The 27,125-nt window shown below is 38.5% G+C and overlaps 1 protein-coding gene across 1 annotated transcript; it reads left to right on the top strand.

Annotated features, from left to right (window-relative positions):
• The first annotated feature begins 4,513 nt into the window (after positions 1-4,513).
• LOC144638612 (transient receptor potential cation channel subfamily A member 1-like) lies at positions 4,514-26,561 on the top strand. Its single transcript, XM_078497812.1, has 28 exons — positions 4,514-4,551; positions 5,302-5,477; positions 6,070-6,177; positions 7,066-7,174; positions 7,828-7,925; positions 8,009-8,056; positions 8,898-9,083; positions 9,611-9,799; positions 11,090-11,176; positions 11,995-12,080; positions 12,520-12,681; positions 13,646-13,763; positions 14,336-14,505; positions 15,519-15,603; positions 16,056-16,112; positions 16,702-16,773; positions 16,865-16,935; positions 17,202-17,340; positions 18,330-18,371; positions 19,186-19,266; positions 19,742-19,908; positions 21,335-21,395; positions 21,830-21,901; positions 22,667-22,840; positions 23,644-23,712; positions 24,150-24,251; positions 24,326-24,453; positions 25,695-26,561. Exons 2-28 carry the CDS (start codon positions 5,373-5,375, stop codon positions 25,810-25,812), a joined length of 2,904 nt encoding a protein of 967 aa, XP_078353938.1. The 5' UTR covers positions 4,514-4,551; positions 5,302-5,372; the 3' UTR covers positions 25,813-26,561.
• The last annotated feature ends 564 nt before the right edge of the window (positions 26,562-27,125 follow it).

Here is a 27,125-nt window from a genome sequence, read left to right as displayed (position 1 = left end):
TGGCTTCCGAAGACCTTCCGAGTGAGTCAATGTTTACAACAACATGCGCTATATTTAAAGCTGTGAATATAAATATGACAATTCGCTTTGTCCCAGCGCACGAGACACAAAGCTAAGAACAATAGCGCGTAATTACTTGTACAAAGAACTGTAAGAAAAATTATCATGAATATTTCGTTTGTTTTCGGCTTCAGTCGTGCATACTTTTTAAATAAATACATGCATAATGATTGCAAGGGTCCTGCGCGACCTTAAGCTGAGCGTCATAACATTGCAGAAAATTGTTAGGACCAATAATTAGTAAATACACCCCTTCAGGCGGCTGGTATATTGCATGATAATGCCCGAGGCTGAAAGATTGTCGAGAAATGAACAGTTGGCCGAGAAGCGTAGCTTCGAGGGCAACTGTGAAATTTTGAGGACAATCTTTCAGCCAAGGGCATTATCCTCCAATATACCAGCAAGCCAGACAGGGGTTTATTCATTTTATAACCCTCCGACTAATTTCTACATCGCGCTTTATCGCCAGTAAATTTATAGGAAAAACCTACGTAATAAAACCGGCGTAACTGTGGTTAAAACAAATGTAAGTTAATTGGTTTACTTGTTTTTATTACTCTGTGAATTCATTTGAAGTCAGAATTGAAAAAGGTAACTTCATTCGTTTGTTTTGTGCTTGCCTACAAAATCGGGCGACGGATATCAAATCGGACGGGGTATATTCGCTGATACCCGTCGTCCGATTTTGTACCACGTGATGCGTTTTGTCCAATGATTGCGCGCGAAAATTAATCGGTGGGTTATAACTGACCATAACCGGGAACGCGATGAGTAACGATTTAATTTTAATAAAAGCTAGGTGCTTCAACTTGTAGACCTCATTGCTATCTACCGTTCCTCTTAACCTAGTTAACATTGACGTCTATTGTTCAGATTGATGATCAGTTTGCTTCTGGGAAGAAAAAGATAATAGAATTTGTTGCTTGAACGAAACTATTAAACACCCCTGTGCATAATATAAGCCGTCATTGGTCAACAAAACTGTCGACAGTCAACCGACTTGTTACGAAAAGTCAGTTTAATCAAAAAAAAAAAAAAATTAAAGCAATCTATTTTTCTAATTAAATGTTTTTGAGTGTGTGTTACGAGAGAATTTGCCGTATTTTAGTGATTTCTGTGTTGAACCTCATTTAGTATTAAAAATACTTTTTAAAAAAGCCAACAGCAGCTAATTAGCTAAAAACAATAAGTTGTTTTTCAATATTGTTTATCCGTTATTACAAAGGAGCGTTCTGGGAATAATTGAAGGTTCCTTTTTGGCTCCTGAGCTTTTGTATTCGTAATCTATTACGTTGGCAGGGTAATTCAATTACCGGAGTGCTTGGTAATAGTAAATAGCTTCCAGAAGGTTTACCTGCATGCCTTTAATAAGTTATAAATAGTTACCGACCTTACGTTCTCCGTTCTGAGTCCAAAAGGACTATCGCGTTTTACTACACTCAAATTAATTCAACAGTGTTTGTTTTGCACGTTCACGAAATTAAGTCCTAGCGTGGTTATGCTAAGTCCCTAGGGGGATATCTTTAAAAAAACCAACCCGCGGTACGAGACGAGCAGTAGCGACGCAATCTTGTAAATAATGTTAAAGTTAAATCAGGGAAAGAGACGCTAAGTTAACTCAGGGAAGGAGACATAATCTAACACAAGGCTACGACCGGGAAAAGGATCACAAGTATTGTAAGTTTAATATAGTTTAATTTCAGTTTGTATCCGTTCAAGACAGTAACGAACAATTACGGCACAAAACCTCAAACAACTTGTAATTTATCTTTCAGTTTGACTATAATGTAACTCTAATCAGAAGAGATAGTGCAGAAATTAATCCTCAGATTCTCCCAAGCTGAAGGTGTCCGGTACAAGTGCAAAACAGTGTTAATTACAACCTGTTAGGTTGTTAATCCATCGTGTTTCGCCGAACTCACGTTCGCCGCTGAGTTCAATAATACGTTTGCTGAATCGACGCGTTTATAGCTTGAATTATTTTGCCTTAACTAACTTCATTTGTTATACGTGTGTTTTAGGCTTTTCTAGCAGCATAAACCGCTCGACCCACCATCACAAGAGACGGGGCGATGGGAAACGAAACATTTTATTGGGATGGCCTAAAGAGAAAGAAAATTGAAAAAAGTGTGACCCTTATTTGAAAAAAAACCCACATGACCCAAACTGATAAATCGCTTTATATTGGCTATTGACTTCGTGAATAATCAATGAGTTTGAGAATAAGACCTCAAACCTTAGCTTTAACCTGATTTCTTTGCAGTTCAAAAGCTTCCCATACAATCCTGTACGCTGCAATGGACTCCAACATGAATGGGCTCATTACTTCCTGATACTGGCGAGGAAATGCCTTTGGTACCTTTAAGTCAAAGTCGTGAAATGGATCAACGCCGGCGAGCTAAAGCATTGAGTCGGCTGTCTCTCCAGTCACTAGAAAGCGACTTCTATGACGCAATGGCTAAAGAGGATGAAGAAGAAATGGTAGAAAAAAACAATTCATTATTAAGTTGTGATATGCAAACTCTGAAATTCAATCCTCAAACAACGGTTTACAGAAGTTCACTTCAACCGGGTCAAAAGGTCACGTCTGTCAGTTGTGATTAGTAGATTTTGATCCATCTTGTTTGTTTCTGTTTTTCATGGTTCGCTGGCTGTCACCATAATTATGATTGACGGCAGCGAAATCGCAATCGTCAATTAGATTTTGAATGCCAGAGTTCACATTTCACTGAAAACCGCAATAAGGAAAACATTACTTTCTGAGCCTTTAAGCGCGAAATACAGAAGGCTCCACGAAAACTTGTCCACAGTGACCATCCACTGGAATGGAAGGTATAGAACGAGCTCTGAGTTTTTTTTTGACGTCATAACTGGTATTTCTGATGGTTTTGTGATCGAATTGCACCTGCACTTGCACGCCTGTAGTCTTATTAATATTTGGTGAGAATATTAAACCAACGAATTAAAATTCTTATTATTTATGCTTGACAAGCTATATCAACGAACTAAAAGTGCTAATGATCATAAAAAAATATTTTAGCTAGTCCTAAGCCGTTTTAACCTGTGCAAAATCATTTTTCCATCGTAATATTGCGATTTCTTGCGATTTTACAGTACAACAACAGTGACGTCATGATTTGTGTTTTTGCAACCTCGCTGGGAAGTTGTGTATGAACATTGTTGATGTTTACGACAATTTCCGACAATAGGCGGTTTTAACTGTCACGCAACTGTCACGCTGTGAAAAAATAAATCTAAAACTATTGAGTAAAAAAATCAAGAAAGCAACAGGTCGTAGATAATTACTGGATAATCTACGTCTCCAAGTCTCAAGTCTGTACGGTATTCCATACTCGAGTTATCCATCAAAATGTCCCACACAAGCTTAACACAAGCTAACACAGAACACAGTATGGATAAGCCATGTTGGTGCCCAAGCCATTGTGCACCAACATGGCCGCACGAAGTCATTCACCTGGAATTCACTTCTGCTATTAAAAGCGGTCAGTTTATCCTAATAAACAATACAACTTTCATGTAAACACTTTTTGCCAAACCTCGATTGTTCAGATTGTTGAAAAATTACAGGATACATGACAGCCTTCTGGCAGCAATCTTGATGTCCTGTGGCGCGAAACTCCAAAATTCAAAACGCTTTATCGGAAAGACGGCGGGTGCTATCTGCTAAAAACCTTCAACAATATATTTTTCATTAAGGATGTCTTACAGCCAGGACCGAGTTGTTGCTCGCATGTGCTTCATATGGTGGCTATGTTTTTGGGATGCAAGAATAAACCCACGAATACGTACCATTTCAGTGTCACGATATTTAATGCAATTTTTCTGATGAACAAAATCACTTAAAAATCAAAGCAAAACTCAGAATAATAGTTTACTAAGATAGAAAAACATCCAAGAAGAAACCCTTATCGGAAGCAGAATATAAACAAGTTTGGTTTTATATTATACTGAGGAAGAGGATCTATATATTAGTTTGGCGGTTCGGCTGTTTAAGGCAATTGTAAGTGTCGGTTTGTTGGTACATTCGTTTTTATCTGGCGGTTAACGGTCAATAAATTATGGCGGCTTCGCGCTTCAGGAGAAAACAAAAGCAGTTTGCGGTCTAGGAAGAACAAAATATAGCGGTTTGCGGGATGTAAGTCCACCTATAAGAGAGTCTGAATGGGGATACCTCCATAACACTAAACACTTAACCCCACTGAGATCCTCCCATAATAAGCCCTCGAGGGATATGAAGCTGGATACGAACGATAAACAATTTTTTAAAGGTGCCGTCCATGATATACGGTTTTCAATGTTCTATTTTGCTGACTTGGTTAGCTGTTTATTTTCATCAGAAAATTGTACAATTAATTTGATTCTCTTTATATCTTTAGCAGGAAGAAAGAAAGGTGAATCCATTTAAACTGCATCGAGTTTCTTTGTCTGGAGATGTACCTAAAGTTAAGGACATATTGGAGTCTGAACCTGGTAATGTGTTATACAAAAAATTAAAAAAAAAACATAAAAATATAAACTGGTATAACTCCCGCCCTTATAAATCGATGATCGGAAATCAATCGATATCAATCGATAATGGTTAGTTAATTGATTGGTATCGGCCATTCGATGGCCAATTGATAGTCCAAGTAAAATTCTCTTATTGATATTGGTTGTTATCGATTGCTAAGTCACAAGATTTTAACCATTTACTCTATTGTTTATCGCTCTCCAATATCAAATGATTAATTGACATGGATTGTTATCGATTGATATTCATATTCAGCTGTTATCGACTTAATGAAATTGACTGCACGGCTTGCACTATGGCAAAAGGGCAGATTTAGTGACAGCTTTGGTTAAGTTACACTTTAATAGCGACGTTTGACGTTTATTTCTAAGCCAAGACATCCCACAGCAAAAAAAAAAGTCAAGTGGCTTAGTTTTGCGTGGTCTGGTCCTCTGTATTCAAAGGTTTTTACTTAACCTATACTGGTGTGAATAACCTTAGTCAATCTTAAAAAAATGTCCACGTATGTTGTTTTCGTTCTGTGTTCTTTGATTTGTTTGCAAAGTTGGCCTAGAATTCCCCTCCTAACGCGTGTATAGTCAACTCTAAGTGTCTACTATGCGCTGCAGTTACAATAGTTCAGAAGAAGTTACACGAGTCTTACGAGTTGACAAGACTTCCCTTTTTTTAATTCCATTAAAACTTCTAAGTTTCAAGAATTTGTTGCATAGATCTGAATCTCCTGGACAAGTCAGGAAGAACTCCAGTCCACAATGCCATATTAGGGCGTCACGTCAAAATCATGGAGATGCTCTTGGAGGCTGGGGCTGACACAACTATTCTGGATGAGAGCCAAAGTGCACCGCTTCATACCGCGGTGCGGACTAGGGACGAGAGCATTGTTAAGGTAGGAATATATTGACCAACAGACGAATTCTTTTACTAGTAACTTATTGTTAGGAAGTTTGCGCGGGCAACGACAGCGACGGCGACAAGAATATTTCAAAAAAAAAATGTTTAATCTGCAGAACAATGGCTGTACAAGTGCTTCACACATTTTGATACATTTAACCGTCCTCTACAACATCGTGAAATGACCGTTTTTGCCTGTTCTTTATACGGCAAGTTATTTTTATTTCTACTTGGCATTTGATGCTGTCTTCGCTGAAGATAGTTCAGAAACCGATAGGCAATTTTCGAAATTCGTAAATATAAATTATAATAACTTATCTTTTTAAACGACGCTGTCTTGGGATCGCCTTCGCCGTCGTGGTTGCGCCAGCTTCCGAAAGAGGACGGGAGTTTCAGTCCTCAGCTCATACATTTTCTCTTATTGAGTTAACTCGCATAATACTGATACATCCTTTGACATTGGTCTAATTTAATAAAAAATTAGCTACATCGCCTCTTTGTGAGAAAAACTAATAAAATTAACATCAGTCAATTTCGATAAATAAAACACATCCATAAGACTTAGGTATTACCTTTTTATATTTCAGGCGTTCCTTCAACGTGCCAATAGCGAGGTAGACATCAGAGGACATAATTCGCGGACCGCCCTGCACATCGCTGCCGACAAGGACAAAGTTTCCATCTGCAAATTATTGGTTAGTAACCTCATATCACCCCCATGGCGATAAAAACAAATCAAATTAAAAGCCTCAGTTATAAACCCAAACTTGCCTCAATAGCCCATTTTATGCGAATTTTTATTTGCTTTTGAAGCCTGACTTACTGTACACTGTATAATGCTCGTAGTGTTGTTCAGTATAATCAAGACGTCCCCCATTTATTCTTGGTCAGATCTTCGCTTGTGTGTTTTGAGCTGAATACTCTCAGAAAGTATCTTCCTTCACGCACTAACTCATAAAAAAAATTCCGTGACGTAAAGCCTCCAAATCCAAGTCCTTAAAGTGATCCTTGATTGTATGCCCACCCTCTTCCCCTTTAGCTGCCATTATACACCATACAATGCCACATGATCAATTCTAAGCATATACCTGTCCAAGCCTATACAATCTCATTATTTCTACTTAGATAAACCACCCAACCAGCCAGTCTCAAGCTTTGGAAGACGAACCTAGCTCGATTAAAAACCCCTGATGACACAAAACCTCAAACCTGTATTTAACTTATTGGTCAGTTTAATCTATGTCATTAGACATAGATACATGTAATAGACAAATTTAGTCACACTACTTTGCATGCGTGGAAGCACGAGGCTTAACAGTTAATTCGCTGGCTGGGTTCAGTGTGTTGGGTTTTGGGGCAAGACAAGCCCTTTCTTCATGCAAGATTTTAAAAATGGGCACGGTCGACCTATATATGAGGGCAACCTTACAAAATACTTGTGGGGGTGGGTTTTGTGGAAACCTGGCGTTAGACTATATTCTACTTGGTTTCGAGCTGAGCAATATTCGTAGTAGATTTATATGGTAAAATTGACTCCGAGTGCTACTTTAACTGCCTTATTTGGTTGTGTATTCTTGTTCAAGATTGAGCACGGAGCCTCTGCAAACTGTCGTGACGACGATAGCATGACGCCTCTGACGCGAGCTGTGGAAAAAGGATCCAGGAACGCCGCGGAATTTTTCTTTGAAGATGGTCAGCAGAATGTAGAATGATTTTAGAATTGTTTGTAACTGACTGATTGACTGACTAACTGACTTTTTATTTGAATCAGGTCGTTTTGAAATGTGCGAAAGTAATATTTGATGTTGTAGCAATTTAAAATTTATGACCCCAGATGTTTCGAAGTAACCGCCACCATGCAACGGGGATTTTTACCCGTTTTGTCTATTTCCCTAGATATTTTAACATTGACATCAACATAAGGTCAAAGTAACTTTGTTGGTCGCCAAGACCTCGAAATTAAATTATAAGTAGTAGATAAAATATGAGCGGGAGATCTGTTGGCCGTTACATGGCGAGCCGATAGGCGAGCCTGCGGCGTCGGACGCGATATTTATTCTACTTGTGAATGAAACAATAAATTGAATGCAAAGTTTTGTTATGCGAATCAGTAGAGATCTGTATCAAAAGTTAATGAATACTAATTAGCTGGCAGGAGTCTGTATCAAAAGTAATTCTATTGTTTGATGTTGGGGTTTATAGTTGCGTACATGTGATCTGTACAGTGCTGGGATTGGTTTGCACCCTCATGAATAGTTAATGAATACAATTTAAATTATCGCCCCAACAGAGACTTTGACTCAGTAAGTAAAAGCCCAATAACGCGGCATTGTTTTTGCTGGCAGCTAAATCAAAACAAACAGTTATGGATGATTTACTTTACAATGTGGATTCTGAGGGCAGCACTCTGCTTCACTTGGCAGTCGAAAGTGGAATATCTGAGGTAGGCGATTTCTTCAAGATAATTCTAAATTCTTCTCCAAGGGTGAGACCAAGGCCTGATGCTTTCAATCGTTTTGGTTTTAGGTGGTACAACTTTGCTTGGACAATGGAGCTTACATTCGACAGCCAAAGGTAAGCAGAACAACTGACAAAAGAAATGTATATTAAAAAAAAAAAAAAAACGACTTTGAAGGGTAACACAATTACTGGTGTCCCAGTAGTTTTATTGTCATTAATTCAACAAAATGCTGAATTTTATATATTGTTTGTTTGTTGACTGACCAGAGTTTTATTTTCATTAATTCAACAAAATGCTGAATTTTATATATTGTTTGTTTGACTGACTGACTGACTGACGTACAGACGGACGGAATGCCTAACTAACTGGTGATCTGACTTGCTAACTGCTTAACTTGCTGGCTGACTGGCTGACTGACAGACAGAAAGCTGACGGACTGACTCACTCACTCGGACGGACGGACGGACGGACGGACGGACTGACTGACGGACTGACTGACTGACTGACTGACCTGACCGACTGACCGACTGACCGACTGACCGACTGACCGACCGACCGACCGACCGATTGACTGACTAACTGACTAACTGGCGAACTGACTGGCTAACTGCTTAACTGGCTGGCTGTTAAACCGACTGACTGACTGACTAACTGGCTGACTGGCTGACTGGCTGACTGACTAGCTTACTGATAACTAACTGGCTGGCTAGCTGGCTGGCCGACTGACTGGCTGGCTGACCGACTGAATGAATGCCTCGATTTCTGACTGTCTGACAACGGACGGTAGGACTGGCAGACAGACCAATCGACTGATTGATTGATTGACTCCTTCCTAAATACGTTCGTTGCATCTTTCGTTCCATTCTTCGTTGTTTCGTTTTTTTATTCATTTATTCATTCATTCCACTTTTTCATTTTTTATCCATTTACTTTTTTTTCAACTGGTTGAGCTAGAAAAGTGACGGATGTACTGCGTTCCATGTTGCGTGCGCTCAAGGTGTTATAGGGATTGTTCAACTCTTCGCATCTCAAGATGAAGGCATTTGTAAAACCCGTTTGACTGACAACCAAGGCTTGACTCCCCTGCATATGGCTGCGTTTAACAACCACTTAGTTGTTGTACAGTATCTTTTACACCAGGTAATATTAAATAAAGCATTTATCGTCTTACGTAACTGATGTTTACCTCAACCAGAAAGTGATAAAAAGTTTGGTAACTTTCTACTCGGATTTTCATTGTGGCCGAAACTATGTTATCGCTCAAAAACACGCCTATAGGGGGGGGGGGCCCGGCTGGTCTGGTTGTGCCCGTTCTCCGCGGTCATCTGGGGGGGGGGGGGCGCCCCCGCCCGCGTGTGCTTCTGCCCTCCCCTCTCCTCCGGCGGCGGGTGCGCGTCCACGGGCGGGCTCGCTGGACAGTTATTTTTTTAATAAAAACAAATGTACCCACTACGCTTTCCCTTGCGGCTTTAACCGTAGGTTGCGTGCTTTTAGCAATGTAAATTATTTAAACCTACAGGCGAAACCGAACAAACTACACCGAGAAAATTTGAAAACCCTGGCTTTCCTCCGGAACATCTGGTGATGCACAGAATGTGTGTGCGCTAATAACACGAGGCATTGTAGTTTATTCATTCAAGAACTAAATTGTTTTTTATAATGTTTAGGGTGCTTCAGTTGACCCACGTGACAAATTCTGGCGCACCCCTCTCTTCTTAGCAGCTGGGGAGGGTGCAACAGAGTCTGTGCAGGCGTTAATCAACGCTGGTGCTGACGTCACGATCAAAGATGTGGATATGCGATCTTGTGTTCGAGTGGCCGTTGGACATACAGCCACTATGGAGGTTCTTTTGCAGGTACGCTTGTGTGACATTGATCACTCCGTGAAAGGTTTTTCGGACATTTTGAAAAGAGGATTTGCTCTATATGCTGAAACTTTCAGTAGCTGTTTATTTATCCCTTGCGGAAATTTTGATATGTCAACCATGTGCTCATGATATTTGACGTTACAATTACAAGCAGGTCTGGAAATCGATACCTTTTTTTAACCTTTTTCTTAATTTTTCTATTTTTTGTAAAGAATTGAACAATTTTTATTTTTGCTTCCATTAGCATTATGGCTTGATTTTGCATTCATTTACGTTATTTTGAAGAAAGAAGGTGGTGAAATAGAAAATGAATTAGAATGGTGAAATCCGAGATGGCGGATCCAAGATGGCCGATCTAATGACGTCACGTAACGTAATATGACGTCACAAACCACAAAAAATGTCATCTTGTAGAGTAAGCGACGGGCTTTCCACTCAGAGCAAAATAATCTCGCTGCTCAATAGAACGATAAAATCCAGGGAGGGGTTCCATCCATACGATGGTGGGGGTATGAATTTGCTTGTACGTCCGAGGGTTAACCGCTACGTTAAGAGATATGCTTCTGGCTTTGACGCCTTAGAGCCATGTTGAAATAATTTGACACATCTCTTACTCTCTTCTGAGCAATATAAGAGAGAGCGACTCGCTATCAGATTTTAAGACTTGTATAGAGACTTGCCTTGTTAACAAGTTTTATATTAGACTTTTGGTCAGTCAGTTAGTTAATTAGATAGTTTAGCTAGTCAGTTAATTATTTTCTTAGTTAATTAGCTAATTTAGTCAGATAATTAGTTAGTTTTCATTTAAAGGTTTTAATGATTCTTAGTTTTATTTTCATCTTTACAGCTTAGCTATTTTATTAGTTTGTATATTTTTTATCACTCATGTAAATTTTTAATGTAAATTCTATTTTTAATTATATTTTTCTGTAAAGCGCCATGAGCTATGAATACTGGCGCTATATAGATCTTTTTATTATTATTATTATTATTATTATTATTATTATTATTATTATTATTATTATTATTATTATTTATTTATTGTAATATCTCAAAATACGACACTTACTTGCGCCCGATCGCCGCTTATGAGTAAACTTCATGAAGAGGAAAGAAGCCAAACCATCATACCTTATCTCATCATACCTTTCCCATGAAAAAATAACTTATTTATCCACTTAAAGGACTTCACGAACCTAAATATGATATACTGACTATTTTAAGGTAATTTTTAAGTAAAACAACTGTGTTAAATCATCAAATGTATTTTTTTCTCAGGAACGTTCAGCGTACCGACTGATTACTGACAAAGACACCAAAGGGATTGCCCCAGTACACGCTGCTGCAAAATATGGTCATCTTCAGGTAAGAGACGAGGGTGGCAAAGGGCACACAGCGGTCAAATGCAACGCGCGTGCGCAGTTCCTGTGTAATTCTCGCCAAAATTTTCCATACAAAGCCTTAAATTTTCTGAAAACTTTCGCTTTAAAGCTAAAAGTTAACGCCGTCCCTGGAAAGTTAAGGTTTATACGCCGCTTATGGATTGGAAATTTGATAATTCATCTCCACTGAGTGTCCCAGCTTGAACTGTTAATCACCGTACTATTTCTTTAACAATTTCTTGCAAAAGTTTGCCCGCTTTCGAGTCAAAAGTTCGAGGCGGCAAAGACCGGATGTGACGTCAATTTTTGCGTTTGACCGCTGTGTGGGTAAAGGGGAGGTCTAGAACACATTTAATGGGATGTAAAGCGGTTCTTTCATTCACAACAAAAACATACGTATCTCACGCTTTAAGGAAAAAAAGTCAACGTTTTTTAAACATAAGTTGCATGGCGATACATTTTGAAAATATAGTCCAAAGTAAAGCCTTGTTTGTTGTCTTCATTATTATCCGAGTTCTTTGTTTTGGATGTGACGAATGGCACCATTTTCTCCACCTTAAAAACACCAGGGTCGTTGTCGAAGTAGTCGTTATCGTATTCGGAGAGCTGATCGTCTTCTGGGTCAACATTACGCCTGTTCACGGCGAATTAAACATTTACTGCTCGTTTGACAAATAATGATTCACAGCTACTTAATATAAGGAAAGGGATTCAAAAGGAAACAATAAGAAATAACACATTTCACCGAACGATCACAAAAGAGCATTCTTCACTAAAATTGGCTTGTTTTGAATCCAACAGAATATCTTACTGTTCATGAAGCGAAATAAAGCAAGCACTACAGTGACCAATAGACTACTTATCACGCCTCTTCATACGGCCGCCAGGTAACACAGCATGTACACTAATTGAAACATTCTCATCCCCATACCTCTTTTAGTTCCTTTTAGCCGGTGGGGCCTTGGCACAAGAAACGAAGGGCTTTGGGACAAAGTATTATTTTTTTTAAATCAAAAACAAAAAATCCTGTGTGTTCAGAGCCCTTCAATGCTCTTGCCAAGGCCCTGTCCGTTATCAACAAAAAAGGCTATGGGGACGAGAATGTCATTGAAAATCGCCTCCATACTCTCCCCAGTCTATTCCGCGTGGGCTTTACTAATTGTGCTAAATTACTTTTTACACATCGCTGCACATTTCTACTACCCAATTGGTCTTTTTTTTGCTCCAAATTACTTAAGACTACCAAAAAACTGAATTGTGTTTAAAAAATGACATAATATAAAAGACAAAACGAGAAAAGTCCGCTTGATTTGTGTTGTTTTTCAGATTTGGCTGGCATGAAGTTGTTGAAGCGTTGCTGTCTGGTCGGAATATTCGTTCCTTAAACCAGAAAAACAGCAATGGCCTGACCGCTCTACACTTCGCATGCATAGAAGGACATGACCGAGTGGTGGAACTTTTGCTGAGCCTGGGTGCAACTGTGGAAAAGTAAGTTTCAGATGGAAATTCACTGAGAACCTAGTTGGAAATTATTAGAATTTAGGTAAAACGCTGTCAACAGTTTCCAACTTTCCACTTTCCACAAACTTTAATGCTATGGGTAAATCTATTACTCGTAATCTACAATTTCGTGGGAAAATATGCGCGTCATGTATTGTTGAAAAGCTGTGGTCATCCTAATACATTCAGGTTTCCTTGCAACAGTATAACTTGATAAAAAAACCCTTAATTTTACTCATGCAGTAACTAAGCATTCGTTTGATACCATTATTGTACATCAACTGGTAAGTAACAACTGGATTATGAGCTCAGAATTTTTATTTAAAAAATAGGGTGTTTCTGTCAAGGAACTATCGGCTGTTAGATAACCACACTGACCTACTATTGGTAATCGCGCAATCTGATTGCAAACGGTGGTACTATTCTGTACAACTCTCGAGCGCGCTTGTCTTCGCTGAATTTTACAATAACTTCCATAAAAAATTACTATTTTTGTTTTAGATGGTCGGGGTTTGAACCCGCTCCGCTCGCCGTCAATTGTTAAATAGTTGTCCCGCGGAAATTTGATTTCTTAAAACAGTAAATACGGAATCTTCGGAAAATGGTCGGAAATCTTCGGGAAATTGTCAAAAACCTCGTTATTAGCAGGTTTATAACATAAACAAAATAATACATGAATGTTTGAAGAAATGAAATTTATCTTCTCGTGTTTAAATCGATATCTCACTCGTTCGCTTAAAAAAATTTATATCGATTTGAACACGAGAAGATAAATTTCATATCTCCGCGCAACCATGTATTATCCTCAATTTATGTCTGTTATGTATTGGTTCCTTAGCAAGTAACTTTTCATTAAAATTTAGTATGAAGTGACTTATTTAGTACCCGGTAGAACAAGAGAAGGTTGTAAATTGTATGCAATGTGCTGAATTTTTTGGTGGAACATTTTCAGGGATTATTTAAAGGACAGAACAGCACTACATATCGCTGCCACGAGAGGATCCAAGCGATGCGTGGAGTGCATTTTACAGCATCACCCTAAATGTATCAACCTCTATGACAAAAATCAGGCGAGTAAATCTCAAATAATAACTTGTGAGCTACATCAGCTAAATGAAATCATAAAAATTATCTTACAACAACTCAAGCAAGAACATAATGTACGAGGTATCCTCGAATAATAGGGGGGGGGGGGGGGGCGATTGTTTTATTTTTTTGCACCAAAAAAGGTGCGATTATTCGTACCATTAAAAACTTGTTTCATTATCCGACTTATGCATAAAATGTGAACATGTGTTAAGTGTTTTGCAATACGTTTTTTGCGACTAATTTTTAGTTTCAGTGTTGTTGGGGTGAAGGCTGGAGTCATCCCTATTCTAGTTAATAGTAGAGGTAGAGAGGGAGGGGGGGGGGGGGGGGAAGATCGAGGGTTGAATTTTCAAGACAGGTTAGCTCAGAAGAAGGTAAGGCGAGCATTATTCAAGGAAGGAGATTTACCAAACAGGGAAAATTAATCGAAGGACTGCTACTGTTCGAGGAAGTTTATCTTCAATAATAACATGTAAACCTCGTTATGGGAAGTGTATTGTTTGCTTCATTAAGATAGTAATTGCACTTCATTGCTTTTCCTCCTCTTTTACAGAACACTGCTTTACATTTGGCTGCCATCCACGATTCTCCAGAAGTTGTTTCAAGCTTGCTGTCTAATCCGGAACAAGAGATACTCATGAACAAAAAGAATCATAATGTTTTGGACGCAGCACTGAACAGTGACAGGAAAAATGTAGCACTTGCTATAGCAAGCCACGAGAGGTTAGTTAAAAAAGCTAAAAGAAAGGAACAAAGCAAACATAGTGAAAATTATACTAACTGTTTAATGATCTACAGAAATAATAATTTTAGATAGGCGAAGCAAACGGTATGTTTTTTTCTAACTGTCTTCCTAGCAGGCGGTTGAGGTTCTAGACTACGAGTGCAATGTTGTGCACTTGGCATTTCATGTGCTCTGCAACTGATCAGCACGTGTCAGTGTGTGATCAGCCTCTCTAGTTAGTGGAGTACGTATGTAGTCGCCCTCTTTTACACTGAGACCCCTTTGTTGGTACATTTACCACAAGGATACAAATAGATAGATGAGATAGATGATATATTAGTAAACTCATTGCAGCCACCGGAGCGGCTGAATTACGAACTACTCTACAACTGTACAATGATAATCGTATACACAAAATAAAATATTACAAACTATTTATAATTAAAACTATGATTCATAATGAAAGTGTTTCTAAACCTATGTGTCTTACAAATCGGTAACTCAAAGTATCCCCGGGTTCGTGTGCAGTAAGTGGACTCGTTACGCAGTACGCGGATTCGGGCGCCTGATCACTCAGGGTCCCTGCATTTGAAACCTTCATCAAAGGGTCTCTTCCCATATATGGGGCCTCTTAATACGTGGTCCCTCAAGTGTCCTTATGTCTCCAGCAACAGTTAACTATATATGTGGTTTAAAGATGAATTACAGTCCGTACTGCGCAATTCGGCTGAATGTTTATGTGAACCTCAAAAAAAAAAAAAAAAAAATTACAAAAAATTACCTTTTCTTCATTATTAACGCCAGATATCCTTGCAGAACAAATAATAAAAGTAGAAGAACCTTGACGCTATTTTCAAACTCCAACGCGAAAAACGAAAAAAACATTATCTTCAACGAAGGTAACGTTCAACGAATTCAAAATTAAAAGGACCCACTCGCTAGTTTTTGCATACGGACTGGAAATCAGCTTTAAGTCTTAGTTCACTTTTTTTTTGTTGATTTTTTTTTACAGATGGAGCGAAGTGCTGACGATTTGCGCCCCAGGGCACATGGCAACGATGAAAAACCTTGTGATAAAAATGCCGGAAGTTGCTATGGTAAGGAATATTATACATTCCTGCACCCTCATCAAATGTGTCAGCTCTATGGCTGAGCGGGAGGTGCCTGCTACTTCCAGGTTTCTTTTATATCAAGTTGACCAAAATATCATCAAGGGAAATGGTGTTTAATGGAGATCTTGACTCACTCGCTTACAGGCAGAACTTAAAGTTATTAACAAAGAAGGGACCTTTGTCATAAACGAGTTGTAGCCAATAGTGTATGCTAGTAAGCTAAGCAAATAGAGAAAATTCGTAGGACATTATTTTTCACGCCCTCAAAGCCAAGAGCCCATTTCTTATTTGTAGACTTTGTTCTAAGAGCAGGTGTAAAACACCTATACAACTAGCTTTGCGATAACAAAAGACTGCGTTGTGGTTATTATTTTAATCTCAATATTTTCTTTCCAGTTAAAGGGCTATAACCATACCTTTTTTGCTTGCATTTCTAGAGATTTATGGATCAGTGCATTACAGAATACGGAAACCCTGACAGTGAGGATTACAAAGTACGTTTAATTCAGTCTAATCCCAGTCAGAATAATTATAACAGTTTACCTCGTACAGAGGCTTAAAACAGTTTCAAGTAATTTCCAGCTCTTATACTTTAATTTGTCGGTGCTACAAATATTTATCAGTTACGACTACAAAAATGATATCAAACATATGCTCAATCATTGATAAACAAATTGTGATTATTTTCTTGACGTCACGGTACAACCTGTTTGTCTGTTTAAAACACCCTTAATTTACGCTTAAAAAGCTTATAACCAAAAACGAGTTCGGTGACCCCCGTGACCTCCATTTGTTATTATTGAATAATGATTAGCATGTTAAGATACAACTTTTTTCAACTTTTTTGCAAAAAGTTGAATCTTAACAGAAACATGCTTATCATTATTCAATAATAACAAATGGAGGTCACGGAGTCACCGAACTCGTTTTTGAGTTAGAAAATTTGAATTGTTCAAATGACAGCAATAAAGCAGGAACTGCGCGTCTGAAGTGCATTCGGCCGCTAAAGAATTGATGCATTGTCTCTTATACCGTCTGCAAAGCATTACAGACATTTCATTAACAGTCAACTGGTTTTGCAAGGTTACGTACGACTTCACGATGATCCAAGGGACTGACGAGAGGCCTAATGAGGATTCTCTTGTGGTACTCAAGGTACGAGTGAGGGTGGCATGGTTACATGCATTTTTCTGTTTGAAAAGAAAGTTCAGCCATCATTAATGTTGCTATCTATTTTTCATTACAGACCATGTTGAAGCATCGTCGAATCAACTGTTTGTCTCATCCCGTTTGTTTTATGGTTATGAACAAAAAATGGTAAGAATAGTAATGATTTAATTTTGGATTATCCTTAATTACATTAATCACGCCGGGGGGGGGGCCGCGGCGGCCCGCGTCCGGGGGCGGCCCCGCCGGGGGGAAGTTTAACCGACTGTGTTGTTCAAACTAGTTGTTAAACAAGTGTAGTAAAAATGTTTGCATTTTTTATTGATGAGTTTTCTCTTTGCGTTCGCCGTATGTTTTTTAAGTGCATGTATTACGAATCTTTTTTTTAACTGCTTCCTGTCCCTCCCATCCCTCAGGCAGACGTTTGGATGGAAATCTTTGGTACTCAATTTACTTCTGTATCTTCTCTTTGTTATTCCGCTGACCGCTCTTGCTCTCTACTCGCGGGCTAATGAGAGGAAACTTTGTCATTTAAATGAAACCTTGCCAAGAAAGGTGACTAGCATTGATAATCTTTTATTGATATTTTAGTTTTCCGGTATAAAATTCCTCGATTTTAAACTCCTTGTCAGTGAAACTGACTCCTTGCACACGGAAATTTAAAATGAAGTAACCATGTAAGAAATACGTTAAATAAGTGTGCCGCATTAAGGTAAGAAAGTTAAGTCATAAGTGCTAACCATTTTTTTTTTTACAAAAAAAAAAAAAAACAGCTGTGAGGATCATTAAATAGTAGTAACTGTTTTTAATCTCCAAACTCAATTAACCAATAAAAAGAGACCGCCATACTATATAAAATTCGGTTTTCAGTTATTGTTATTCTTGACGAGAGACTACACGTGGAAGAAATGAACAAACGGTAGAGAATAGGCCATTTCCGAGTTACCATTTGCCTCCATTTCAAAACGATTCTACGTGCGAAACCATTCAAATGAAAATGAGTTTTACCATCAGGTCCATTTTTATGCAAATCAAACTCATTTTCATTTGAATGGTTTCGCACGTAGACTCGTCTTGAAACAGAGGCAAAGGGTAACTCGGAAATGGCCTATTGAATGTTTCGACTGTTCGTACGAACCGGTATAAATAGGTTAACCCAAACCGTATTAGTCTAGATTTCCAATCGTCTCTCTAGCGGCGGAAAATTGAGCACGAAAAAAGAAAACTGTTTACTCTGTCCGCTGAGCCCATCATGGTAATTATTTTTTCCCTTGATTTAACTTGATAAATTGTTAAGTATAATTACTTTGAAACTAGAAAAATTTTTATACGGAAAGTGTAATTCTGCGCATCTTCAGTTTTTGAGGACCAATTTCAAATAACCCCGAACGCACTGTTTGGCATTTTAAATAAAACAGTGATATATAAAATGCTAAACGTTTTTTTTTTGGAGACTTTTAAGACTCGTGATGACCGTGACCATTCACTGAAATACTGTCCAGCTTAGACGTAACCGTTTTTTTAATTATCCTCATTTCTTACAGGAATACATTTCCTTTGACGTCCCGTGTCGATTGAATCATGCGGTAAGAAAACTGTTTTTTTTTTTTTGACGCAAGTGTTTGCGACAATAAGCACCTCGCCACCCCACTAATTATGTGCTGTTTATCACACGATGGTCGGTTGCTAGGGCTTTTTCTCCCGCAAGATTCTTAAACTTTTTTTTGGCTCACAGAGAAGAAGATTATATTTTAAATGAAGCAAGACATTAGACCATATTAATTGGAAGACATTTTTCTTTAATTTTTTACAATTGTAAAGGTATTTTCGCTTTTCTTGAAAGTATGATGACGTAAGTGACACCTATTTTTAGTAACAACATTAAAAATCTGTAAAGCAGTGTTTAAAACGTTACAGATATTTTTGTTACTGAAAAACAAGATTAACAGTGAAAACCCCATCTCAATAGGATAAAATGGCATAAAGTTACAGGTAATTAAACAAATTCAAATTTCCCGCCACATGACCATATATGGTCAAACTTAAGGGGTGATTAAACGCGAAAACAATAAATGTATGCGCAACGGAGAAAAGACAATGCTGCATAAAATCAAAATCGCACTTTTTTTAATTTAGCATATGCGGGGCTATGACGCGTATTTCGTCACGAAATACGTTATTATGACGTAATTCCCGCAATTATTTTATCTACAACTTAAAAGTGAGTAAAGGCTACTTAGTAAGCAGCTGACAAGTTGTGACAGTGGCGGAATTCTTTGTTGTCTGAAAGCTATCTTTGTATATACAGTACAGTAGCAGCTACAAATTGGTTCCTTTTAGTAGACATTTAGGATCTATTCGGTTATTAACTGTGTTATAAATATGTTGTATTTTTTACAGGGCATTCAGAGTGGTCAATTCATAGTCTTTATAATCACGATATTTCACGTGATAAAGGAATTGCTTCAGTTTAAAAAACAGGTTGGTTGGTTGAGGTCTTTCTTAGTAACAAACCATTTTCACAGTTAATAAAACAACCAACTACCCAAGCTAAGTGTGGCAAGATTAAGCTTAGGCAGAGATATGCAAAATAACACACAGCGCCGAAGGGGAGGTGGGCGAATAAAACATGGATGCAACTTACGACCGTCTATTATCTGGGACGCTGGGGCTTGCGCCGGGTCCTTGTGGTCCCCCCCCCTCCGCCGGCGCGGCCCCCGCGCCCCCCCCCGAGCGCCGGGGTGCGCGCCCGGGCGGGCGGGGCGGCCGGGCCCGCTCGCCGCCCCGGGGGCCGGCCGGGGGGGGGCCCGGGGGCGCGGGGGGGCCGGCCGCGCGGCCCGCGCCGCCGGAGGGAAAAATGTTAATTAACGTGATTTAACCAATGAGTAAGCCCTCTTTCGCAAAGAAAAGAATTTAAGAGCTATACACTAACAACAATTGTTTTCTCCTGTTTCAGAGACTGAAGTACTTTCTTTCGTTCACTAACTGTCTGGACTGGGCCGGGTTTGTCATGGCACTTTTCTACATTCTTCCTCCATGTGACTGTAAACTGGGATTAAAGCAGGAAGTTGGATCACTGGCCTTGTTTTTTGGATGGGTTAATCTTATTCTGTTCCTCAGAAGGTAAATTTAGCTGTTTTTACTAGCAGAAATGTCTCAGTAACTTGAACAAGGTACTGATTTGGAAAAACCTCTTCTTAGTAGTACTTTCTTTTTCTTATTATCAAAACGTAAATTAACCCAAACACTAAAACATTTGTCACTACTAATGTTACCAAAGACGTCGTGCAATAAAAACAATTGCTGGCCCATTGGATTTTCAAAGACGAAATTCTTATTGCAAACTTCTAAACCCCCCGGGGGGGGGGGGGGGGGGGCACTTCCTATAAATGGGCTAATGGGGATGTGCCGCTGGATGGGGTCGCCATTTCACGACTTCACTGACTATAATGGGGTCGCCATTTCAAGCATTTTTTATAGGGTGACTAGAATGGGGTCATACTTTTCCAGGATTTTGAGAGTACGAAAATTCTGGCAAGTTGTGATTTATGAACGAAAACATTCGCCGAAAAAAATGTTACCGAATTTATTGCTGTTGTTCAATATTTGACAAACAGCTCCCAGAAAGTGACTAAGTTGGGGCCATAGAATACCCAACAAAAATTTACCCAAGTACCCCCCCCCCCCCCGGTCTAAAACAGCTTACTGTACGGTTGTATTTACAGAGTGGGATCCCGATTTCTCGAATCTCCAAGGGAAACAAAAATTGGCTTGAGAAATAGGGAGTTCGAGAAATACCGGGTGAAACTGCAGTTTTTGACTACCGTAATGATTCGATTTAGCGCCCTCCTTCCAGTAAGCGCTCTCTTCCGAATAAGCGCCCCACTTTGAATGTGTTTTTGTTAATCAGCGCCCCTATTCCAATAAGCGCCCCCATTCTAATAAGCGTCCCACTCTTATAAACGCGCCTCTATTCTAATTAACGTCCCTATCGTGGATAACTGTCCCTACTGAAGTCATTGACGTCGAATAGATAAACTCATGAACACTCACTCTACCGTACAGGTATATATTTAATGAAAATGATTTTTTTCAATAATGACACGAGCATGGGACAAAGAAAAATTCTGAGTCCCCGACGGGAATCGAACCCATGGCCTACCAGATACCGGTACTGCTAAAATGAACAATTCTTTTAAAAGTAACTGAACTTTCAACAATTTGTCACTGTTACAGTTTCTGTTATTGTTAGTTTTTTAAATATTTGTTAGGTTTTGTTTTGAACATTTGGTTGTTTCTCAAAAAAATTAAATAAGCGCCCTGTCCCGAATAAGCGCCCTGTCTCGAATAAGCGCCCTCCCTTGAGGTGCCAAAAGTAAATAAGCGCCCCGGGCGGTAAATCGAATCATTACAGTAAGTGAAGCAAATCTGCTGGAAAAGACTTTCCGATCGAGTAATCGGGAGTATTTTAATATTGTACTATGCTGTCATGAACGAAGTACTGAATTATCTTGTTTAAAACCATTGTATCCATCTTTCTAAATTTCAGATTTTCATCGTATGGTCAATATATTATCATGTTGACAACAATGTTTGCCACCCTCTTTAAGGTACTTTGTAATTTTTTTTTACTTTTTCAAGGAAATAAATTAATGTTGTTACACACTGCGTGCCGTCATCTCACAAGAATGCAACAGTGACAAATCAGAAACTTAGCTTATACCAACAGGCAAACCCTTACTGCCGGACTCTATTCATATTTTTTTCGATACCCGCGTCAAAAGTGAAAACAAACAGACAGGCAAATGGGCTGGGTGAGTGGGAAAGCTGTTGCCTCGTACGGTTAACAGCAAAAACTGGATCACCTGACCCAGTGCGATAATTGGTTTCTGAATTGGTACGCAGCCCCAATTCAGTGTGTGAGTATTTTTTTTCTTGCCCTTGTTTGTAAGCCCAGCCAGCAAAAAAACACAATGTTTGTTATGTCTTCTCTTTCTGTACAATGGTGCGAAAGTGAATGGCGTATCTTTGTTTCTTTTCCCAGGTTCTGTTGCTATTTTTCATGTTTGTCATGGCATTTAGCAGCACGTTTTATCTGCTCTTAGACGAGGAAACGGTAAGGCTAAGTAAACATTTTCGTCACTGATTCAATCATGTTTTCTCAGTAGTATCTTTACATTTAACGCCTAAAAAGCGACTTGACGATAAGCATTTGCGTGAAAAGACCGCTTAGAAGCATTTAAGGACTAAAAAAAGGTTTAAAAACAAAACATATATATAAACCGTCGACGACGTCTTGACCTTAGACGAATGTCATTATCAGTGCAAAGTAGAAGTTCAAGTAAGAAGTCACAAACACGAAGCACAAACGATAGGTCGTTAATTCTGACGCAGATTTTGTAGTCAAGAAATTTAATGCTTTTTCTGATTTACATAACCATATGTTAGTGCGATAAACAGTGGAAAAGAAAGGGCTGCACTAGAGAAAAACCGACCGCACTGCGCTTACTCAGGTTTCTGTAACGTAAAGCGATCAGGAGTATTAATTTTATTGTCCCTACCTTAGGGACTCTGGTGGGATGTAACTCTATCTTTCTCTCCCCGATTTTGATTTCAGGCGTGCCTTATGCCTAAAAGTCTTTCAGCATTATGGAGAGATGGACGTTCTTATGTTTAGCTTTTCAAATTCACAGGAAAATTGAGAAAATATGCATAAAGTCGTGAAGTAGCTGCACTTTCTTGTGCCATGTCGCATCAGATCAGCGCGCGCGCTCAGGTTAAAGACATACGTCAGCGTACACCCATGGGCAAATAGTAGACGGTAAATTAACCAATCAGAGCGTGCGCTTTACCTCAGTTGTGCTATAATGTTGTCTGTCAGGAGCCGTACGCCACTTTTCCGTATTCCATGATGACCATATTTGTGATGACACTGGGTGAACTCAACTACGCCGACATCTTTATGCCGTGGGACAAACTGAGATATGCTGCACTGACGAACATAGTGTTCTTTTTGTTTGTGCTGGGAATGCCGATCATTCTTATGAACATGTTGGTAAGCTATACAATTAAGTATTAAAGTAAATGGTTTGAACCCAGGAGTATCAGTAGTTCGTATAGTGTGATCGTCCGGGTGAGAGTAGTTCTGAGAAGAACTGTTGTTGGTGACTGACGTTTCGACAACCTGAGCGGAAGTCATCTTCAGAGTCAAGTGAAAAGTTGCTGTCAGTCGATGATGTTATAAGTCTGGTCCGTTGAAGCTGATTGGTCAGTTAAGTCGTGATGTTATTGGCTGTAAGACTCGTGTAAAGTTTGTCATCAGTAATTGGTCAGTGTCGAAACTGACCAATTACAGTGCTACGCGCCTTACCGTGGCCACCCAACAAACTTTTTTACGTGTCATATTTTAAAATCTACGTTTTTACTACGTTTTGTTGATAAATACGATGTAACAATTATCTACTCGATCATATTCAACTTTGCAGGAGGCATGTTCGTCAAATAAATAATCATATTACGAGAGCACACTTGTAAAAAAGTTTGTTGGGTGGCCATGGCAAGGCGCGTCGCGCTGTAAAATCTTTTTGTATTGGTGTATAAATAAAAAACCAGTAAAAACAGGCTGTTTTTGCGAAAATTTTATTTGGCTGCCTCCATAAGCCAGTCGAGAGATTGCGGTTGCATTAACCGACAAAATTTCCGTTCTTGAAGCATTAAATGCCACATGCATGCCATGAGGAGTGTTAATGATAATGCGGTTTTTGGGGTTCTTTAAAATATTTCAAAATTAACACTGACTCTTTCGATACAATATCAATTTAATTTCCTAATTACCGTTTTTATTTGTGTGACTTTTAGGTCGGTCTCGCAGTGGGAGATATTGAAAAGATTCAAGTCAATGCCTTGATTAATCGCTATGTGATGCAGGTATAACAGCCACTAAACACTAATGAATACAATAGACCTTGTTACTGATAGCTGGCCACGCCCATTTTAAAATTACTTGTAAATTAGCTATCTGGCCTACATAAAGCAAACACGGGATAGAAGACGATTCTCGTACTCGGAAAATTGGCTTACCCTGGTAAGTCAAGTATAAAAAGTTTCTGACTCCAGAAATGTGGTCGTTGGTCACATAAGGAAGGTGGGTTGTCGGAGGGGATTTCACATATAAATTTTAAACAAGAATAGGCTCCACATTACATTCTTGCTTAGCATACATCCACGGACACAATTGGTGCTTTGTAGTGCCATAATTATATTTCTTCTTTCTCGCTTTGGAAGCAAATTTAATGTAAATAGATTCGTAGGGATTGTACCTTCAGTCGATTATAGCTCTCCAGTTTTGTTTCTTTGTTTTTCAGGTGGAGCTGGTTTTAGAAATGGAGGAAACTGTCCCTAAATCAATTGCTAAGCGTGCTCATGTTAAAAAACATGTCGAATATCCAAACAAGAACGAATCCAAGGTATTTTAATTAATACAGCATTGAAATGACACACATGCACAGTGTTAATTCTACGATTTTATTCTTTTTATTAGTTCTATGAGAAGCTTTTGGGCTTTAGCAAACCAGAAGAAGAAAAAGAAACAGAAGAAGTAAAGTCTCCTTCAGAGCTCCCCCCTGAATTTCGCCCCCTGTTGGAGAGAATGGAAGAGCAGGACAATAGGTACGAGCATGAACTATGCGAATATTCAAACTCGTGACTCACAACGTTATTATTGCGTTCTACCTATTCTGTGACAAAGTATCTTGAGATTGCTGTTTATTAGTCGTTTTCACTTTCACCACAATATATATCTCTTTTTTAGCATGATTTATTTGAAACGTACAGTCCACTCTTTATAAGACGGACACTGTCGGGACCAGCTCCAACTGGCTGTCTTAGAGAGTTGTCCGTCTTATAGGGAGTTTAGTCACAGTAATTAAAAAATGAATGAAAAACGGTGTGGACGAGACCAACACCAAGTGTCCGTTTTAAAGAGGTGTCCGTTAAAAGAGAGTTGACTGAAGATAAATATGTTCACTACCACAAATTAAAGAGAAAATCTATTTCGATTTCCGCAAGGCTTTCGACTCCGTTTGGCACGAGGGATTATTTTACAAGCTACTCAAAGTAAACATAATAATAATAAATGATAAAAGCTTTATTTACCCTGAAGGGCCAATCAGTGATCATTAGATCACTGGTATAAACTGGCGATCAGCATTAAGTATAAAATACATCTATTCTTAAAGTTGTAGAAGATTTATATATATACATATTAAAAATTGACATTAAAAAAAAAAAAATCACAAGTATTCTGGAGTTTATGTATCAAATTTCAAGCATTTAAAAAAAAGCAAAGAGCAACAAGCAAACAAGGAAATTTTTACATTTTGATTAACAGTCTCTACTGCAACTCTTCATGCTCCACTGATAATTGTTGGAGAAAACAAAACTCGATCTTTCTCATACTCAAGAGGTGCACGTCAAGGATGTATCCTAAGCCCCTTTTTATTTAATCTCTATAAAATAATCAATCTTGCTTTTTTCGCCTCCTAAACATTTAATGACGTTTCACAGGATTATTAGAACCTGCTGAGGTGAATTTATCATTGGCGCTTATAACTGGACAAACAAATTGTTTTTTTATTGCAAAACCAAAATAAAACCTCCTAAAGGCTGTCATACCGTATTACAAAAAAACTATTGCTCCATGAAATAAACGTAGATTACAACAGAAAATTAAAGTAAACAGGGAAATTGTGAGTTAATGAAACAAACGTCTTTCAAACGGTCGCAATGACGTATTGAACATATCAGTTTGACTGGGGGCAATTACGGTTTTGAAGTGGTCGGTTAGGAGATAGAAGTGTTTAAACAGGGAGGTTCGTCTCTAATTATTTTAATATCATTTTTTATTGCAGAATCAAAGGAATATACGAGCTGTTAGGAGAGCAATCCAAACTGCTCAAAGCCATTAGCAAACAGAAACATGAGCTACCAAGAAAAATCTCAAGACCAATGTCTCCTTCCAAGTTTTAGCCAGTTGATTAAGACCATGTCCACGAGAGAACGAGGCCTGGGGCGATACAGCTCAAATCACCGATTTCCCTCAAACTTTGCACAGATGTTGGGCCTGATCAGTTGCCAATAATATTATCAATCGAAACAAAACATTGCGTTAAAATATTTCATCACGTCAAGTTATGGAGACCCTTCCGGACCCCTTTTCACTTATTTATGTATATTTAAATAGCTGACTTTGATTGACCAGTTCCACAAGAGAAAAAAAGCCGTCTGAAAATAAAACTCACTGGATCATATTCTATGGTTATTAGACTCAAAGCAAAATAACTGGTTTATACAGCTTGATTTCATTTTTTCAGACTTACAGCAACGACAAATACGAGCGACACTTTTCAGTAGGCCAATTGCTTTTTTATTAGGTCATCTTTCTGATTGATTTTCAACCGAATGAAAACTCAAATTAATTATTAGAATAAAGATGAAGTATTCAACATGACACGAGCATGGGACAAAGAAAAATTCTGAGTCCCCGACGGGAATCGGGTATGTCCCATGCTCGTGTCATGTTGACTACTTCATCTTAATTCATTATTTATTACCGAGCTTAACATTTACCATCTTTATTATTTACTACAAAATTAATTATAAGTTTTCTAACACAGAAAAAACCAACAAAGTAATAAAAACTTGAAAATAAACCAGGTTGGTTTTGACTGACGAACATTAAAACAGATAATGAATGACAAACAAAATAAACTTGCCATTTTTTTTGAGATGCGTTGTCCTTGACGTGGCTCCTTTAAATTTTACACCTGGATGGACTATTTTTGACAGTTTCTGAAAGAACTTGTCGCAAAGCTCTTGAAACTGAAAAAATTTCTGAGATATGTCAATCTAATCAAAAGTTATCGCTAATTGAAGTTGGAATTTCCCGCCATTTTGTTACTAAAAATAGCTCAAAATGGCGGAAAACTCAAACTTCAATGCACCATAACTTTGGTTTGGATTGACGTTTTTCAGAATTTTTTTCAATTTTAGGATCTTTGCGACAAGTTCTTTCAGAAACTGTCATAAAATGTTCCACATTAATTAAAAAAAAAATTGGCGTCAACTTTGTGACGTAATTTTCCCGCCAAATCTCGAAATTCGAAAAACAAAAAAACATACGATTTTTCAGAATGACGAGTTCTATATTTATGCAAAATTTCAGGTAGCCAGTGTAAAAAAACGAAAAAGATGAATGAAGGTGAGCGTTTTTGGGTCACTTTGTGCCCACCGTGATTCATCTCGGTGAGATGAATCGTTGAACAGAAGGACAGAAGACAAAA

The sequence above is a fragment of the Oculina patagonica genome, chromosome 14, assembly GCF_052425735.1.
Source record: "Oculina patagonica isolate OP01 chromosome 14, crgOcupat, whole genome shotgun sequence".
Lineage (NCBI taxonomy): Eukaryota > Metazoa > Cnidaria > Anthozoa > Scleractinia > Oculinidae > Oculina > Oculina patagonica.
Note: the sequence above shows the minus strand (reverse complement) of the source record. Positions and strands in the feature narration are given on the sequence as shown.